Below are 20,249 nucleotides of genomic sequence, written 5' to 3'. Positions count from 1 at the left end.
ACCTCCGGGCTCCACAGGACATGGCTGCAATTGCCCTGCCAATGCTTTTCAAAGTGTAAATAATCTTGAAGCTTCACAGATCTTACAGCGTTGTTGAATAATGCATGCTTGAAATTACAGTTGGTCTGATAGCCGCCTCTGTTGTATCAGGGTATCTTCTTCCTCTCTCTCTCCGATCGATCACAGCCCATAATTCCCTCTATCTAAAAAGTGATATATCACAGAGAGGACTCTGATAAGAGATTTCTGCTTTGTCACCTTTTGAAAAAAAGTTCCTCTATCTGTGTTCGCACTGCAAGTGGAAATTGCACACCAATCCAGAGTGTAAAGGTTTGGATATAATGCCTTAAGAAAAGCCTGAGAGAACCACTCAGAATAAATATATACTGCTGCAGGGCATATCCTCTCTATTTAATCAACCGTTTGCCTTGTTTACTATAGATTGATCAACCAGAGACTTTCTCCAGGTAATTTTCCCATCTGAGTACTAGACGATAAAATCCATAAACAAACCTGAAATCTATCACTGAGGGCAGATCATGAGCAATTCAAAGTGTGGGAGCTTGAAAGCGGACGATGCTTTATAGTATTGATTCTTTGGTGACTTTTTTCTGACTCTTTTCATCTTTTCAATCTTAACACTTCAAACTTGAAAGACAATAATTAGTTTCACTGAGTGATAATCCTTTACTTTAATCTTCAATAAGATTTCTCCAAAAATGATTTTAAAATAAATTGCTTTCGAAGCAGCCATGCAAACAAGTATATCTAAGAATCATTTTAATTTGCAGTACTGTCTTCCGACCAAAAATGTATAAAACAGCTTTATATTTGTTATAAAATCATTGCATTTAGGAAGCCATAGGCGCTTTCACACTAAGTACTTTGCCGTACTTAGTTCATCGGAACTCTTTAGTTCCCGGAACTAAAGAGCAGATCGCATTCACACCGCCTCTGACGTCACTTCTTCTTCTTCTGCTTTGGGTTTACTGGTAGGCCGCAAACAACTTCACGGCGTATACTGCCACCCGAAATCCCCGGCCGGAAGTCCCCAGAGTTGGGGACTGGCCTTCCGAGTAAATAGCCAGAACACCGACACCTCCTCATCACTCCACCGCTCCCATGTTTTTTTTTGTGTTGCCATAAGTTAGTCTCTCTCCGTTGGTGCGCTGGGCTAATGCTAATGCTAATAATGCTAATGCCAGCAAATACAATACGGAGTTGTATGGGGCATGGTTTGCAATTCGCCCAGCCAATCAGAAATGGGAACCTTTTTCTCCCAGGAAAGTACCTGCTCTCTAGTAGGGACTAAAAAGGGGGGAAAAAGTTCTCATGAACTAAGTTCTAGTTCCGGATCTTTTTGGTGTGAACGCAAAATCCGAGGAACTATCGGAACTAAAAGGGAAAAGTACGGGGAAAAGTACTCCGGTGTGAAAGCGCCTCTTGTTGTTGTGGGGTTTTGTTTACAGATGCAGAACAGACTTAAAACTACACTGAAGTTTTAATTATTAGCATTTACATATATTATTATTATTTATTTTGTGGTTTGCCTGTTTTTAGGCAATGTGCTTATTACAAAGGTTAGCAGTGACAGTAGTATGTATCTAATAACCAGGATAACAGTCACATTTGGCTAATTTTTTTACCACTGGTTATTATTGCAGAGAGAAATGTTACATACAGTAAAGCAACTCCTTTCACTGTGCTGTGCTGTGCTGTGCTGTTGTGTGGAAAACTACAATGAATGTGCCAATTATTCAGTGAATTAAAAAAGCATTCGTAAGAAAATTCCCCTTTGTTATTGTAACTGGACTACGGAAATTAGTTAAATGATACTTTATGTGGAAGACTACATGTAGTCCCCGTGCCCAAGTATTGAAGAAGATCTGTAATTGTGTTGAAGGTTCTGGGAAGTTTTCCCTGTACTCTGCACAGAAATGAGAGCGCCACAGAACGGACAACACATTTCTCTCTGATAGCGGGTTGGTTTTATGACCTGCTGTGTTGTTTTCTGATTATACTCCACTCAGTGGCATGGATGCTTTCCAAAAACAGTATATACCGCTGAGCTACCTACTGTCTCAGGCGAGAGAAACACATGGTCCTTCAATAAAAGATAATAGAAATGACAATAAGATTTACCATCTCCATTCATCTTCTTCATCACCATTTTCAGGAAACTGGGAATAAGCCAACCCACAAGCCTCACTGCACCACCAGGTCTAGTGGAATACTGGTTATGTAAGGCAGCTGGTAATTCATAAAATGTAATAGGATGCTACACTGCATTGGGCTTCAAGGCTACTATTTATTCAGTCTTTGATGAAGAGTTATACAATCTAGGCTGCTCCCTGTGAGTTCCTCTCTGAATCTTACGCAGCAAAAATCTGTAAAGAACTCCCCGTAAAAAGAAGCTGCAATGTAACAAATGTACCTATTGTACGATAAATCAAATAAACTGAATGCTTACACAATAAAACTGAAAAAATGCTACTTTCCATATTGCAAACTGAGCTTATTTTTGCTGCCAGGGAGCAATGCCATCAGCCCTTCTTGTTTCCTACAGCACTCAGCAGCACACAAGAGAAAATTGGTGTCCGAGGACAAAGCAGCATTAATGTACTGTAACTAAAAAAGGTGTGGAGATTCTTTCCAGTGACATTACCCAGTCGAGGTGCTAGCAACTGACGCATAAAGTGATTGTCTTCTCTAGGAGCATTGGATGGTGTCTCAACTAGCTCCCACTATCCAGTAGTCATCACGAATGAATGATTACACCCGCTAGGTGTGATAGTAGAGCTCTTTGCTGGAGCAAGAAAACGCTCAGGGGGCGAGAGGTCACTGATACTGTACCTCATGGTTTTTCCTTCAAGTCCTGGCATGGTCTGTTGGCTTAGCATGGGAGATAATGTGTGTCAGCCAATGCAGAGCCACAAAAACATCATTAAGTGTTTATACAGACACTCATAATTCTTCTTCAGGGCACTTTTTTTTCTATGCCCGAATCAATAAAAGAGGGAGATATGACTGAAAATGTCCGTCTCAAGCATGCAAATATGTCCAATACACATACAGCAAATGGTATATATGAAAAGACCCAATTTCACACTCCGCCTTCTATAGAGCAGAATTAGGCTCCATCACAGCTGAATAAGTATGATGGGGAAGGACAGTGAGAGGCTTTCTAGTAATCGTGCATGTCAGGGAAGATTTCTCTCAGGCAGAAAATGTGGAGTTAAGAAGAGGGGTGTAGTGCGGATAAACGAGGAAGGCAGGATTTGATGGATTCCAGAGGAGGATGACTGACCACTAATTGAGGAAGTGGCGCCCCTGCTGTGTCTCATTGCATGTCACCAAGACAATGAGGGCAAATTAGGTTCCTTGAAGTCACATTGGAGATATAAGGTGTGATGGAGTATAATGGAGGCAAATGAAATGAGGTGATTGAGACTGAAGGGTGCAGAGGAGGACACAGATCCTTAGGGAAGCTTGCAACCACTGGAGTGTGAACAGTTATAAGAACTTCGGTATTATGAGCTCAGACAAGTCAAACTCTGTGTTCCTAACTTCTTATCATGGACAGTAGAGATGTCAAATTGAACATTACAGGTTGAGTTTGACAGGGAAGCAAGTTCCACAGACTCCACGCAATGGTGGCAATGAATATGTCAGTGAGTGTGTGTGTGTGTCTGTGTGTGTGTGTGTGTGTGTGTGTGTGTGTGTGTGTGTGTGTGTGTGTGTGTGTGTGTGTGTGTGTGTTGTGTGTTGTGTGTGGTGTGTGTGTTGTGTGTGTGTGTGTGTGTGTGTGTGTGTGTGTGTGTTGTGTGTGTGTGTGTGTGTGTGTGTGTGTGTGTGTGTGTGTGTGTGTGTGTGTGTGTGTGTGTGTGTGTGTGTGTGTGTGTGTGTTGTGTTGTGTGTGTGTGTGTGTGTGTGTGTGTGTGTGTAATGCATATTAAAGTCAAGTTTATTTATATGGCTCCAAAATGTCACAGTGGGCATTATAGGTCCAAACAGAACCAGATCTTGACCCAAACACAACAAAAACGTTTTACACAAGGGGGGTGGGTGAGGAAGAAACCTAGGAGAATAAATTCAAAGACAGAAACTCCATACCACACCACTATGGAACAATAGATGGGTAATTGCCATTGTGAATATTGAAGTATCTCTTTAAGACAATTAGTAGATACATAAGTACAATACTTTAAAATGTAATATCTCCTAATTTAGTCACAATAGGAAGACAATTGTTCTAATATGAATGAAGTGAAACCACTACAAGCAGTTCATATAATTATATGGTAAAGGGTTAGTTGGATTTAGATTCAAAATGGCATGAAAGAACCACACCATCAAGCACTGATGTCCAAACCAACAAGAATATTCCATGCATAGACTAGATGCAGCCTGAGCATGCAGCTGACTATAAACTAAATACAATCCCATTATTTGTATACTTTAGCTTCACTAGATACAAAACTAAACAGAACCATACTATGCAACAAGCATTCTTAGGCTAAAGAAAGTAAATGGCGTCAGACTGCATTAAGTTTAATACATTACCAAAGTAGACAACACAGACATGTAAGGTATCCATTTTAACTCCAGTCGCTGCAGCCACAAACACACATCAGCTATAAGCAAAGGAGACCCTCCTCTCTGTACACCGAGTTTGTTATCATGTGTTGTTGTTGTTGTTGTTGTTGTTGTTGTTGTTGTTGTTGTTGTTGTTTTTGCACTCACCTGTGTGGACGAAATGTTTGAAACTACCAGGAAGTCCTGCCCAATCTGCTCCAGGTCCAACTTCTGTGTTGTTAATTCATAAATTCATAATTGTACCAGTCCGACTGCGCTCGTCAAAGTTTCTAAACAGATAGACCTAAACGATGATCTGCAGTCAGAATTTGCTGCCTCACATTATAGCCTTTAGTATGTTAGCAAGCTGCAAAATGCACCTGCAGCACCGGGGTGTGTTTCATTTGGGATACGCGTGCGCTGGCCAGCTGGTGCCAATCATTTTTAAGTAGATGTACTTTGATACTTCACCAAGGTAGGCTGCATCTTTCTTTATTCTTTTACAATCTCACACAGTCTGTTATGACTTTTTCATGTGACTTTCGTAATGTTATGTAAAATAAACAAAAAAATGTAATCCCAGTTCTTCCTCATTTAAAGTGTATTAGTGGTTCAGACAACGATTTAGTGCATTACTGCCACCAACTGGTACGTGTGTGTTTAACAATATCCAATATGTAAAAACAAATATTAATTTACAGAATTAATAATTAAAACATATCATATTGTCTCAATCATTATATTGAAGGTAATGAAATAGTAACAAAGAGTTATTTTTGTAGGATTTATATCAGATTAAAATGTACCTTTATGTTTGTGAGGGTTTGAATCAGATGCTATATGTGTTCCTTTCCAAAAACACTCAGGGATAGCCAACTTTAATAACTAAGCTTTGTTTTCTTTTTTTAAATATTTTGTACTTTTTTTTATTACTATTGAGATATTGATATTTTTAAATATGTATTGTCTTTTTAATTGTATTGTACAATGCCATGTCTTTTTATGCTCCTGCAACACAAACATTTCTCAACTTGGGATCAAAAAACTACTATAAAGTAATATCTTATCTTAAGTTAAAAAACGATGGCAAGCTGTCCTAGCGTTTGCATCACTTTTAGCCTAGGTAAAGTTGACATTTGTTTAGATGTTTGTTAAGCTATGATAGGCAACTTTGGTGAAACCAGCAAGAGTAAACTAGATTTTTAAGAAATCAACCGGAAAAAATCCCAGCTCCTGGTTGCAGGCCTCCCTCCAAAGCCACTCCCCAAAACACATAAAGGTAAAGTCTATGGAAGGCTTCCTGACTACTGCTGGTGGATGAGTCCATAAAAGACTGTTTGGTCTTCACTACCTGTATCCAACCACATCGATGAGTGCACAGCAGAGTGTTCACACGAATGTAGATCAAGCCTGATTAGAGCTGATACAAAATAATGTTGACGTTCTGAAAGAAGATTGAAGTTCCCGCTTTTAAGCTCTGTCTTAATGCAATGACCAATTAACTTCAACTTGAAAAACGAAAGGTTCTGTCTGAACACAAATGAATAGATCTAGCTGCCCCTTGTCTGTTTTGTAATAAGAAAAATACAGTGGACACTCCTCAGTCAGTGAATTATTGCTTTTCGCCTTCTTACTTTCTATTGCAATCTTTATTTATGTTGTCATGCACTATGTATTTAGCAGCAGAAGGGAGAGATGGAGGGTGGGCCTGTTTAACCATATACACATATAAAGTAGCATATATGTATTAGTGTGAGTTTATTTTTGCTGGATATTTCTGTTATATTTGCTTAGTTTTTCTTAAATGAAAAAATAGAATGTATTCTTGTGTCCTACATTTTAAAACTCTTTGATGGAAAACCAGTTGATGGAAACACTTATTAAGCACTTCCAAACAAAGAGAAAGCAGCAGAGAATCCTGGGAGAACACACATCTGTCAGCAGTGTATTATTAAACGTTATATAAGTTGTTGATTACAGGCGTTTAGTTAAACACAACACTCAAATTTAAATCATATGCATGATCTGTGATCGTAACATTTTGACATCTGCCTCATAGCCCCCAGATCTCTAAGTGCTGCACTGAACAATAAATCCTCTCTAAATCATCAGGGACATCAGATGCTGTCCGTACTCTAACCATCAATCATCTGTTGCTAATTGCAGCTATTTATTTGAGAGTTCAGTGAGTGTGTTCCCAAAAGATACAAATTATCATCCACATGACGCAGTACTGCAACAGCATTTTACAGAGAAATCCACCAAAGACACATGTTTGTCTATAACATTGCAGCTGCTGTACGGTAGTAACAGCAATGAACAATGTTGGTCTATCAGCCTGAGATTTTAACAGATAGAAAACATTTTAACTGTGCCATCAGGAGACGCCATAATTATAATAAAGATGGAAATAAAGAAAGACAATAAGAGATAGATAACCCCAGACATAAACCCATCTGTGCTTATTGCTCCATTGTATGCATGAGCGTGTATGTGTTGTATGCTCAGCAGTAGTGATAAACAGCATGCAAAAGGATCAAGTATTTTCATGGTGTAGAGAGGGACATCGCCATTATAGTAATCAGTCTGTGTTGAGTGGAATTGAAAGAACCAAATATGCAGGCTTTCATGTTAGTGTTCCACCAGGATTTAAGAGTCGATTGTGTGATTATTTCTGTCCAAATAATGCCTTTTGCACCAGTTATACTTGCCATTTTCATCCATTATGCTCTCTCGCCATTTCACAACAAATTGTGATGTAAAAAAGACAACAAAATTGGAGGGAAACATCTAAACCTAACAAAAGCACATTGGATATTATCCATGACAAAAATTCCAAGAAGGACGGCTCAGGGAGGAATTGCAACCAAACAAATCCAGTGAAAAATACCGTTTAGGAAATGTTAGGATATGGACACACTGCAGGTGAAAGTTTGTGGAAATCCAATTACTATATAACATTTCAAAACGATATATAATGTTAAAGCATCACTCAAAAACACAACAGTTTGTGTTTCATTAGTTGTAGTTGACTTCTTAAAGGTGCATCAAAGTATCTAGTTTAACTTGTGACATTAGCTTTACATTTGTTATGCTTATGGTTCATTATGCTTTAGCTTGCTTCAGCTCACACAACTCACCATAACAATTAATTTGAGCTTTACAGCATGTTTCCACATTTGCTATATCACATATGACAACCAAGCACTGTAAAATGCATCACACCAACGTGTTACGCTTCCATGGTGGCATTTCAATGAGTCACAATGAAAAAATGTTCACACACATATGTCGGTGTGAACTTGTTGCATTTGTGCGGAGTGCAAAGCATATGTCATGTGAAGCGGCATGATGTTTCAGTGTGCATGAACCACTAAACCTACACTAATGGAAACATGGCAAGCGGAATCAGTTTCACCTAAACACACAGAAACATGGCTCAGAATCAAGCTGTGTGTGTGTGTGTGTGTGTGTGTGTGTGTGTGTGTGTGTGTGTGTGTGTGTGTGTGTGTGTGTGTGTGTGTGTGTGTGTGTGTGTGTGTGTGTGTGTGTGTGTGTGTGTGTGTGTGTGTGTGTGTGTGTGTGTGTGTGTGTGTGTTTAGCAGGTGGCAACAGCATTCAGTCTTGACATGTCCCCAGTTGACGCCACCAGTATTAATGAAGTTCAGCTGTCACTGTGTTTTGGAGGCGGGTGGTTACACCTGTCTTTTCAATGCAGCTTTTATCATTCAATCTGTGCTCATTAGCCTGATTGCTGCGACCAGGGAGAAACAACCTGGAAAGCTTTTCAAAACATGATGGATGGTCAGATGTGAGCCTGGTGTAGGATTGCAAACTGCGGTGACTGAAATGAAAATGTAATAGAATTTGCTCTATCATTATAGATACATCTGGAAAACCACATTTGACAAACCACTGTCAATGTTTCCATCAAAAATAATTGTTGTAATAAATCACAACACAGTAGCTTCTCCTGAGAAACCCTCTCAATCATGCTTTATCATGGTTTATTTACTTCTTCAAGTGGGTTATTGCACCAAAGGGGTCCACTCTGACCCACTTACATCTCTGCGTGATAATTTCTCATTTCAAACTTTTAGCCAAGTTTTATTAGTTTATTTTGGGACATTTAAAGTTTTCCTTGTTTCTGGGCTTTTTCGTCGGTCCAGTTGTGTGTTGTGCACCAGGATCAAAAGTGTTACGGTGTGTGCAGGAAGCAGGACCCAAATGCAGATTAAAGTGTCAGAAATAACCCCTTTATTTCAAGGCTAAACTATAAACGAACACAGAACACTCACCGAAGACCAAGTCATAACACAAGACGAACCGACAGACAGACAGACAAACCAGAACTTAAATACACACAAGACTAATCACACAAACAAGACACAGGTGAGGAGGGAGGAGAAAACACAGGGACACCAGGTGAACACAATCGGGTACATTTGACACACCAGGGAAACTGACAGGGAACCACAGACAGATCTAAACAAGACAAAACACAACGCAGACAGAAAACCAAAGACAGATCTAGACAAAACAAAACACAACACAGACAGATCTTGACAAAAAGCCCTAATGCATCTTATTCGGCCCTGTGTGTTATGCAAGGTGTTTTAATGAAGGCGCAATGAATAATTCAGGAGTGGTGTTCCACAAGAAGCGCACCGCAGGAACAAATTCATAGAAAAAAATAATTGCTTAGGAAAAATAAAAATTGACATTGAAGTATCTCTCCCATCTGTTTGATATCCAGGGCTTCTCATCACTTGCTTATTAACAAACGTCTGTAAACTTAAATAACTCTTTTGATTAGTTTCTAAAGCACTCTGTGTCCACTTCTCGCTTGCCGCAGCCTGCCTTTTGTACTTTAATAAGACAAAAACAGAATATCAGGGTTAGCTTTCAAACTCAATTTATCTTTTTTTTCTTTTAGGAAGGGGTTGTTTATATAATACCAGAGTCTGATTACTGCCAAGGATAAGAAAGAAAAGAACACACTTCATGTTCTGGTCATTTGAGTTGCTATTAACAAGGACCAAAAATAACACTAAAAGCATCACTGTGGGAGAGTGTTCAAACATGAATAAATAAGAAAGTAATTTTTCATTATGTTACATTAGCTGTGTACATGTTAATTGTCACAAGGCCCTGTCGCAGAGACTTGGAGCTGCTGATCGCGGTTTGTGCCAAGTTGTTTCTTTGACAGCCGAGGGCTAAGAAAGGAAGGTGAGAATTATTCAACACCCACACATCACTAACAAGTATCTTATCTATACCTCCGGCAGTAGTCTCGATGAAATCCTTTTCTAGATCCAACTCAAGATGTTTTGACCTAAAACAGCCCAGACTGCATTTCTGAATGAGACGCACGCCTGAGCTGTTTCAAATCATCATTCATCATGAGTTGTCATTATCTGTACTCGCTGTCACTTACTTACAGGTAGAGTAATGAAAAGCAGACACAGTACAACTGAACATGCCACTGTCCACTTTGTTCTAGGCAGATGTCTCTAAAGCGGCCCCCTGGTCTCTGACACAGACAGGCTGACTTTGTAATCATATTACCGATGCATGTCTCATTAGTTTCTGCCATGGCTGAGTGTCCCTGCCTCATCCTGCCCTACTCATACTCTCTCTCTCTCTCTCTCTCTCTCTCTCTCTCTCTCTCTCTCTCTCTCTCTCTCTCTCTGACACACAAGCAAACAACCACTCAATTGCTGGCTGGCATTTGAGAGTGTCTGGGCTTGCATCTAAAGCAGTTTACCAGGGAAATAATAGCCCTCTAAAAGAATTATCTGTATGCAGAATCATCCTATTCCATTTGCATTCTAGTGAGACAAATTACATTTTAGCAGAAGGTGAGTCTAGCACCATGTTGAGATGACAAAAGAAATGAGCAGAAGCGGGAGGAGGACGCCTGAGACCTGAAATTAGATAGGAGTTACTGTGACTGGAAGAACTTTCATTTCAGATATTGATGCATTTAGATTTATTTTAGTTTTTTATGCAGTTACAAGACAGAAATTATGTGTTAGAGACAAAGCACATTTAGACAGTATTAATAGCAGCATCTCGAATGTACGTCTAGACATTCTTGACTGAACAGCTATGTATTTTTCCTGTTAGTCTGCTTGGGCTTTCAATAAAAAAGGTAAGCGTGGCCATTCATCCCATATCCACTTCAAAATATGCAGACAAAGAGTGAAGGCCGCTGGAGGGATATGCCAGATAAAAACACTGTCATACTGATTGTGAGTCAAGGTCATGAGCCATCTTTCTGAGCTGCTTTTCTTCATCTGCATTGCTGCTGTAGCAGGTTTTGAATAAAGAGCCTGCAGTCAAATAACCTTCAATACACCACCCCTTTTTTCTCTACCCACCCTTAACCCATTTCTATGGGGAAGTGCTCAAAGCTCATCCTTGAGAGCGTTTGCGTGTGTTGCTTTCAATAGGCCCCGGAAAACTCTTTGTCCCTGTGCTGTGACATTGGTTTAACTCCTGATGCAGATTCCTTTGCAAATGCTTTAAAACCCACCAACAAATAGAAGGTTTTCCATAGGAGCATCTCTGGGATACCTATCACAGTTCCCCTCTCGTTGAACTCGCTGGTGTTCATTATTGATGATACCTTCATGACCACCGTGTTACCTTCTTCTTGACTGGGTATTCACAGCGTCGACTCAACATCTTGCACCCTAAGAAAATGGAAATCTTCCCTCCATGCTTCACTTCTTACACTGTGCCCTTGCAGCGTCTTCAGTTGGTTTAAGATTGATGCAACGCTGAGGGCTGAACTCACAGCATGTGTCAGTATGCTATCGATTTCCTCCCACCAGGCAATTGCCAGGCTACTTAGCCTAAATATTAGCTCAGATCAAATTGACTGAAAGGGAGTGATCCGCTTTAAACTCAGATCTATGGGTGTGTGCAGTGATAACAAAGGCAGCGCAACAAATAAGGCTGTTCTATTTAACATGAAACCATGTAAACTTCCTGACCTTTGCTCTTTACAAAACAGGGCTATTATGACTATTAAAAGGTTGTATAAAAGGGTCACCTGCAGGTTCTCCAAATAGATTTAGCGGAGCAAAACATCTCTATGTGACACTCATGGATTCGACTGGAGTAATCTTTTGTTGTTGTTTAGAGGTTTTAACCTTCCGCGGAGAAAGCAATTTTAAAACGGATGAGGGCGTAATCCCTGATAATACAGGGATTACCTCTTTAAATGACCTTTATCTTGACATGAGGCGTGGAGTGCTTTTCAACTCCACTATCCCAAGTCTCGTTTGATTACGGCTACAATGGCTATTTATAATCACCAGGCTATAGACAGGCTACAGGGAGGCTGTGCTGTGTATTCAAAAAAGAAGATAAGGGCCTCTAAGGTATTTTAGAGATATGCAATAAGTCCAGTTAAAGGAGTGAAAGGATGTAAGCAAAAATAAACCTGTTTATGTGACTTTGTGAATCGTCCTGCTTTTGGATTATGTTCTGTTTTAGTCACAGTGGTTCACTTTTGGTTTGTTTTGGGACAAATAATGATGGTGAATAAGCGAAAAAATCTTACTGAACCATGAAGACTCAGAAACAATGGAGTGAATCAGAGGGGATGTTGGGCTGTTTTAGAGGCTTCCACCAAATGATGGATGAGTCAATCATCTCCCATCTTTTCAAATTGGGATTTCTGCCTCGTCAAAGGTGCTATATTTTCCCTCAGAAAATTAAGGGGAGACCGAGCACTGCTTTGTTTCAAATAATTGGAGCCATGGGATCTGGCTCCAATTATCTGAACCCAAGTAATAGGAAGGATTTTTACTTCAGAGCTGGACTTGCTATCATATGACTTTTTTTTAGCTCTCTTTATTTTTGGACTGTTATTTTTCTCATGTTTACTGTGTGGGAGGATTGTGTCTTTAATATCTTCAAATAAACTCATACAACATGCAGTTTAGTTGTTAAAAGTTTCTGTGGACCAAATGTATTCTCACTTCAATATGAAACATAGTCCTCTGTGATTCGCCTTCACACGTCTCACTGGATCTCTTAAGTTTTCAAAAATCTTCTTTGTTTTAGAAAGTCTTTGTATCTTAAAAGTACTCAATGGTCAATCTTAGACATAGAAAATGAGCCTCTAGCGAGTTAAACACTTTAGTACTCTGTAGCAGGCAATGCTACTGAATCCTGTTTATTTGGTTAAGTAACACTTTTGAATTGGACCAATCTCAACTTTACTTGTATCCTTGATTAATATTTCAGTAACATGCATTATACATGAGAGGATTCACTGCATGCATTTTGGATAAAAAAGTATATTTTGGGGATTTGCTATGTGTTTGATCTTTGAGAATAACTTAATTCAGCCATATTTGTATCATATCACTCGGCGCTTCATATTATTTTGTAAATAGCCAAAAAACCAGGAATACATTTTCTTAGAATATATTCACATTCAATGTTCAGGGGAAGGACATATCAACTTGAAAGTGAGCTTACCAGATAAGTGGATGCTTTTTAATTTACAAAAAGGAGCAGCAAATGAAGTCTGATGAATCATTGCACCGAGTTTAAATAAAAACTGGAAGGGAAGTACTGATCATTAATAATTTCCAGAAAATAAATATCCCAGCTGCTTGATCGTTTAAAGGAATGTAGTGTGATTCATACTGCGATATCCAGCGGAATAAAGGCACATGATTAAAAAAGTCAAAAATAAATAAGAGTATGACAAATTGCTTGAGTTTAAAAACTCCCTCTTCATTACTGGGGCCTGAAGGTGAAAGCTCACCAAGTTAAAGTTTTGATAAGTTCCTTAGATAAATGCATTCATGATTCCACTGCAGAGATGAATGCAGCAATACACCTATCACTCTGACCACCTTGCTAAAGAACTTACAATATATACCGTTGATTTGTAATTGTAATCTTATGTTTACGTTTTTGTCCAATGTACAATTACAAATATAATAAAAAAAGACACATTTTGATCTTTCATACATTTGCATATTATAACATATCAGAAACAAAAACATCATATATATATATATATATATATATAAAATAAATATATATAATACAGTAATGAGCAGTAAAGCATTTATGACTATGTTGATTCCACTGTAATAAATTAATCAACTTAGTTTCGAGATGCATATGTATTTCGAATGTCTGTCATCCTCTGTGTAAAAAAATTGTGACATTTTCAGAGTTTTCTCATCGTAGGAAAAAATTATTGGTGTTCTACCTTTTGTAAAATTAACAATCAATATACACAGCTGAAGATCATGGCTGATAGGTACAAAAAACACTTTAATAATCTTGAAGAACTCAAAAGATACAGTTAATTCTCTTACAGTATATACAACAACTCTTGATTTGATGTGTATGGTGGGTGTATTTTTCCTTTTCCAGTCCCTGAGCCAAACTTCTGCACATTTGAGTCATTTTTATTCCTCCGTATTTAAATACTCAATTTATATGCCATATATATTTGATGCCAGGGAAGCGGAATTTGAAAAGTATCTTGAAAGGATTTGAAGCATTTGGAGCCTGGCTTTATGTAGTGACTGGTCTGGGTCCACTGGGCTCGCTAACAGAGCCTCCGTGCCTGCGATCGGAATATTCTCCGATAAATGAACCGTCCTCGTTGAATTCTCGTCCGCCGTCGGCGTAGTCAACCATGCTGTCTCTGCTGACGCCGTCCCCCATCGCGCCATTCAGGGAACACACGCTACTGCCCTTCAGTGGCTTCTCTTCGCTGTCACTGCCATCAAAGACAACACAGAAGGATGGTCAGGGTCAGTGCATATGTTCAGAGGCAATATGACACTAAGAGGCTGACACACGATATCACATATAACCACACAGAGACACCGGCATACACAGCGTGTACAGTACATACAGACTATTAAATACTTGGGTGCACTAACACACGCACACAAAGCGAGGTCTTATGGTTTCAATACATCAATACAGGGTGGTAGTCACGGGTGGATGCGGCGGCAACACAGCGGGAAAGGGAGGCAGGGAGGGCTTGCTACAATCACTTCACTAATTGCTAATTGCCAAGGCTTCAAGACCAAAGGCAATTTCAAATCTCTTTAGAACCAGCGATGGAAATTGCCAGAGTGCAGTGAGAAAGAAGACGAGTGGGAGTTGTGTGTATGCGTGTATGGGGAAGAGGGGGTTTAGATTGAGAAAGGGAGAAGGAGAGGAGGGGGAGAGGTGGGGCATATGCAATCCCAGACAAACAGCCTGTCACTCCCTGTATTCCCGGGGGCCCCACACGAGGGCCGAGGAGATTAGATGCCAATTTAGGGCTGGGCAACTGGCCAACTCGCAGGTGTCTCACTACAAGACGCAGGGTCACCTCAAAACACTGAGGATATTTTCCCTGCCTGTTCTCTTTCTTAATTCCCCAAACCAGCCATGTTTGGAAACCTCTCTCTCTCCTTGGGTTTAGTATTCATAACGCGGAGCACCTGCGTTCAGAGACAACGCTCAGGTGTCTCGTATGTGATAGTGCCCTTTGAGTCTCACTGTAGTTGACACCTGTGTCATCTACAAGCTCAACATTTCGAGCAGCATTTTGGAGAAGAAATATGGTTCAAGTTAAGATTACAAATCGGATCTCCTCCACAAGGATTTTTTAATAACCAAACTTATCTCTCCTATTCCATGATGCCGTTTACCATGCAAGCCACATAAGGTCCGCATTTCAACTCTTATCAAACCTCCTTTCTCTGGTGACTCTAGAGCGCTGAAGATAAGTGGCTGTTATCTAAGAGCAGAGGAATGCAATAGCCGCCGCAGCCCGCCCACAGTGACTTTGAATACTCTGATAAAATGGGGCTGAGGGCCTTTGAGCCCCAGCTCTCATTCAGGCCCTTGGTCCGCATCCAGCTCTGTCTCAGCTGTTGCTGTGGAAAGGCTTTCCTGGAGCCTCTAAAACAGGTGAGAGATGGAGGCACATCGCCAGGCAGACTGTAATTAAATTTGTTTCACCATTGACCCGTGCTGACTCTGGTTTGGGGGCAGCCCAGAAACCTCATGTGGAAGGAGGATTTTATTTCCCCCTCTTTGCATCTGAAGTTGTATTTATGTTAGTAAAGTTAACTGAAGGAGAGCTTGTCCACATCGGCTGCCATCTGCCTAACTGACGATGAAAGCCAAGATGAAAGAAAGTACAAATAAAATTCAGCTGGGGAAAAAATTGCATTACACTGTTGGTTAACAGCCTGCTTCAGCTACGGCACCTGCTGTTCTCGCAGTGGACAGAGGGGCAAGAGAGCAGAGGGCTGCCTCCGAAGAGAAATCGTCTGAAGCCTAATTACCACTTGTCAGCTCCCCAGACACGTGGCATACCAGTGGGTGGTCTATTGCCGTCAGAGATTCAAAGGGCACCAGAGAGCCCTGAAACCAGCTTTATAGCCAGGCAAACAACATCATAGTGAGGCTAAGGGCACTCTGGGGGAACAGTAGGCAGAACAGCCTCATGAAAGAAACCATGAGAGGCATTATAAACAGGTAGCCAAACATCTGCATCATCTCACAAACTCATATTAGCAGTTTCCCTTGCCTCATGAGCTCCTACGTGAACTTTGTATCAGAGATCAAATCAACAGCACACTATTTATTAATTTGGACGACTACATTTTGTTACACAACATTACCAAATAATCACATCAATGAAAGTTAATGTGTGATCAAATTGGGTTATCTCCCAGCATTACATGTTACTTTCTTGGGTTTTTCATCAGTGTCAAACCTGACAAAATAACAATACTTAACGTTTGGTTGAAATCTGCACCGTAATCAGTGAGCCCTTGGTTTTCCATTGTTATTACAAAAATGCTATGTAGTTGTAAACAAGGCTGTAGACAATGCATCCTTTCCTTTTCAACAGAATTACAGTCTTGGCAAGAATCGCAGAAATGCAATTGGCAGCAACCACGCAGTTGTGAGTAATCATGTACTGAATAATATGATGACGAGCAGAATCAAAGCGGAAGAGGCTATTTTAGGTGATTTCTCTTGCGTGTGCACAAACAAATACACCATTGTCACACAGCTTCTGCAGTGCTGTCAGGCAAAATAGGATCATCCCATTTCCCTAAACTGTCACCGTAGCAGCTTAACAATGCAAACAATAGAAAATCAAGAGCTATTGTAAAGTAAAACAGCTGTCTGCTTTTGGCTTAAAGGCTCAGTTTTTCCACACATTTTCTATGCTTTCGTTATGCCTGTATTATTGAATGTAAGATATTTCCCATCAGAAATGACTATACATCATTAATCAATTTACGTGTTTACAGTGGGAGGATGTAAAGCAATACAAAATGTGGCCTTCATTTGAATGCTCCACAGCACACACTAATCCACAAGGTAAATCAGGGTTTAAAAGTAAGTCTGTCAAAACTCCAGTTAAGCAGAGGTACTCAAATACATCTTTATAGTTTCATTAAAGTTGCTTTGAACATAATCTTAATGGGGTCAGTCGGATGCTGATGTAAGAGCTTAAATAAGTAATATCATTACAGCTGTTGTCTAAGAAATGCTTTGCTAAGTGGGGTCACACTACCACCATTCGTTATGCTCCATCCTGCCATTTACTTCAAGTAAAGTGAATTCAGAAACAAAACAACAAGTTTCATGTTTAGATGTGAGCTCCAGCCCTTCGGGATACACTGCTTGAGAAGTAACTAAACCAGTTATTTTATTGTAGAGACAGAGTTGAAACGGGGAGATGGAGGAAATGACATGCTGCAAATGGTCCTTCACTTGGGGATAAACCCTAGTAGATGGGCCAGCTCTACCAATTGAGCTACAGTATAAGGCGGACAACCTCTATTACGTTTTGAATTCTGCAATAAAAGTGTAGGCCTATGGCCTGAAAGTAAAACGATTTATGTATTTTAAAGGTCACCTATTATGCAAGATCCACTTTTTCATGTCTTTTATACATAGATATATGTGTCCCCTTTGTGTAAAGAGATTCTGAAAGTTTCAGGAAAAAAGATTCTCTCAATTTTTGCCCTGATAATGAGCTGATCAGATTTTGGCCCTTTGTGATGTCACAACTTTTTTTGGGGTTGTGCAACCATAAGCCAATAACCAACCAAGGTAACCCCCGCCCACCTTATCACCTGAATCTCCTCCTAGAGCACCATTGTGTGTGTGTTTTTTTTTTTTTTAAACCAATCACTTCTCAGAGGGACGTGGCCAGCAAGCATTCCATTTTGCATTTAAAGCTACAGACACAGAATTAGCACTTTTGGAACAGGGCGGAAACGGGTTAATGGCATGCTACAATGCATGATCTGTGTGATATTTCAAACCAAAAACTTCAGAGACATGTTTTGTATATATCTGAGACCGATAATATATTTTTCAAAAAGAGTATAATATGGGACCTTTGAAGTGGGGGTAGTATTATATTACAGAACCAGACGATTATGTATTCTAAACATAAGACATTCTGTGTTAAATAGTCACTCATTCATTGGTACACACACTGCAACACACAAAATAAACTACTGATGCCTACGGGACCAAGAGCACATCATTCCTACAAAAGGGGTGAAAGCTCAGGTTAGCTAACAACGTTGCAAACACTTGTTAACTACACCATGGGATTACCTAGCCCATTAAATGTCGAGAACAATGGCTCCTAGGCTGATCCTCGTAAAGCTCATGAACGCGTGCTTTGCTTTTGTGGAAGGGAGAGAAGAAACATAACCGTGACATGACACATTAGTTTCTCAGCCAGAAAATATTTAACATATGTGGTTGCTGGATGAATACTGCTCCAGCTCAGCACATTTAAACATGTCCTTTTCTGAAGCAAACATTGGCACTGCAGCTCTTCTTCACACAGCAGGAGTTTAGCTCACCTGTAGTCACCAAAGCTGTCCTCATTCAATCCTTGCGACTCCGGGTCCGGGTGGAGGTCCTCCTTCTCTTTCACTGCAAGGACGAGGCAGGACACACATAGCATGTCAAAGAGCAGCACTTTCATTCGTGGTTGGAATTACATATGAGTTGTAAGACTTGGTCATGATTAAATAAAAGATTGGAGCGTTAACATTTTCCAAAGATTAATAACTCACATGTTAGCACCACCCTTTTGTTCATTTTTACCAACGTCAGTGACTTTTCTCTCTCAGAAGATTTTTAGAATACAGCCAGAGCAAGCTCAACATTAATGTTTGGTAGGTGTAAAGGATTAAATGAACTGAACTTTTCCATTACTTGAGTGTATAAAGGAGTTGCATTTAAAAAAAGTCAGGAATGAAAAGCTTTTGAGAACAACTTAAAATGACTGAGTAAACATTCTATCAATTCTGCAAACTGAAAGCCTCTCTTCTGTTTGTCCGCCCAAAGTGCTACACAGCAGCTCTTTGTGCAAATATGCTTTAAAAATACCAGTTGCTTTCAAGAACCTCAAAAGAGGGGTTTCATGAAAAGAGCTAGATGGGCAAAGGGGGAATCTAAAGCAGCAGATGAAATATTCAGTGCATCGTGTCAAAAAAGCTACTGCAGGCAAAGAGGTACACTGTAAAATATTACCATGATTTCACAATATTTAGCTGTAATATTTTACAATAAATTACTGTTTTACCACTTTACAGTCTTTACCTGTAATGTTCACAATATAACACTGTAATTTAGAATTTCACAGTGAAATCAATACAGGCACAGTTAATTACTGTGAATGTACAGGATCAATGATTACCAGGATTTCACAACATGTTACTGTATTATTTCATCGTAAAATACTGTATTCAGACCATCCTCTGTGATAACACAACAAATTAAGTGATTTTCTTGCTTTTATCGCTCTTGCTTGGCTTTAAATACAAATGTCTTTCTTTGGTGCAGGTTTTACTTAAATTGAAAGGGGCACCGCTGCATGTGCCTTAAAATAAATGAGGCAACATATACATCTATGTAAAATTGAAATTGTTGTCTTGGCTTATTGTTTTCAGGTGCATCCTGGGCATTAATCCTGAGACGGGCTAGAAAGCCACAAAGAGGCATGGCAATTTAAACCTCCATGTCTGCACATTCTTCAGAAAAATTGTTGACTTTGAGTGGATGTCTGTGTAGACATGTGTTAAGTGCTCCCCTCCTTGTTTTCTGTCTCCCTGGCTCTGCCTCTGCCCAGGTGCACCTGGTCTGCTCCTGGCTCCGCCTCTGCCCAGGTGCACCTGGTCTGCCCCTGGCTCCGCCTCTGCCCAGGTGTTCCAAATTCCACTCAGCCGTTTGTATATATAAAGAGAAGCTGGAGGAGAAGGATGTTTCACCTATCCTAATGCCGGAGACACTGTCCTTAGAATACCTCTTTGCCATATTTTTGCAGATGTGTTTATGTTTAGCCTGGAGGACCTGGTAGTCCAGTTTTTGCGGCTTTATTTTGTTTCCCATAGGGTTTATATTTGATTTTTGGTTAGGCGGGGGAGTTCTGGGTCCTACGGCCCGTGGTGTGGCTGGCTCGGGTTCCCTCCTTCTGTTTGTTCCTTTTGGCCAGTCCTCCAGACCTCTTTTTGTTTCCCATTTCGCTTGTGTGAGCAAACGGCTGATTATCAATAAATGCTCGTTACCAAGTACCGGTTATTGTGTGTATTCTTTCATGTTGCGCGTCTCAGCACAAGCCACTACCGCGGATTAGA

General features: G+C 40.0%; 1 protein-coding gene across 6 annotated transcripts in view; it reads right to left on the bottom strand.

The window, feature by feature from the left end:
* Positions 1 to 13,660: 13,660 nt before the first annotated feature.
* The window catches only part of chl1a (cell adhesion molecule L1-like a), a 71,814-nt gene continuing 65,225 nt past the window's right edge, over positions 13,661 to 20,249 (bottom strand). For all 6 annotated transcript variants that reach the window (XM_034087814.2, XM_034087818.2, XM_034087816.2 and 3 more), the window contains 2 exons: positions 18,471 to 18,543; positions 13,661 to 14,341 (listed from right to left, as the gene is read on the bottom strand). In XM_034087814.2, coding sequence (XP_033943705.1) covers positions 14,134 to 14,341; positions 18,471 to 18,543 — 281 coding nt within the window. In that variant the 3' untranslated portion in view covers positions 13,661 to 14,133. The remainder of the gene's footprint in view (positions 14,342 to 18,470; positions 18,544 to 20,249) is intronic.

Source organism: Pseudochaenichthys georgianus, chromosome 7 (assembly GCF_902827115.2).
Source record: "Pseudochaenichthys georgianus chromosome 7, fPseGeo1.2, whole genome shotgun sequence".
Taxonomy (NCBI): domain Eukaryota; kingdom Metazoa; phylum Chordata; class Actinopteri; order Perciformes; family Channichthyidae; genus Pseudochaenichthys; species Pseudochaenichthys georgianus.
This window is presented reverse-complemented; position numbering and strand designations above follow the sequence as displayed.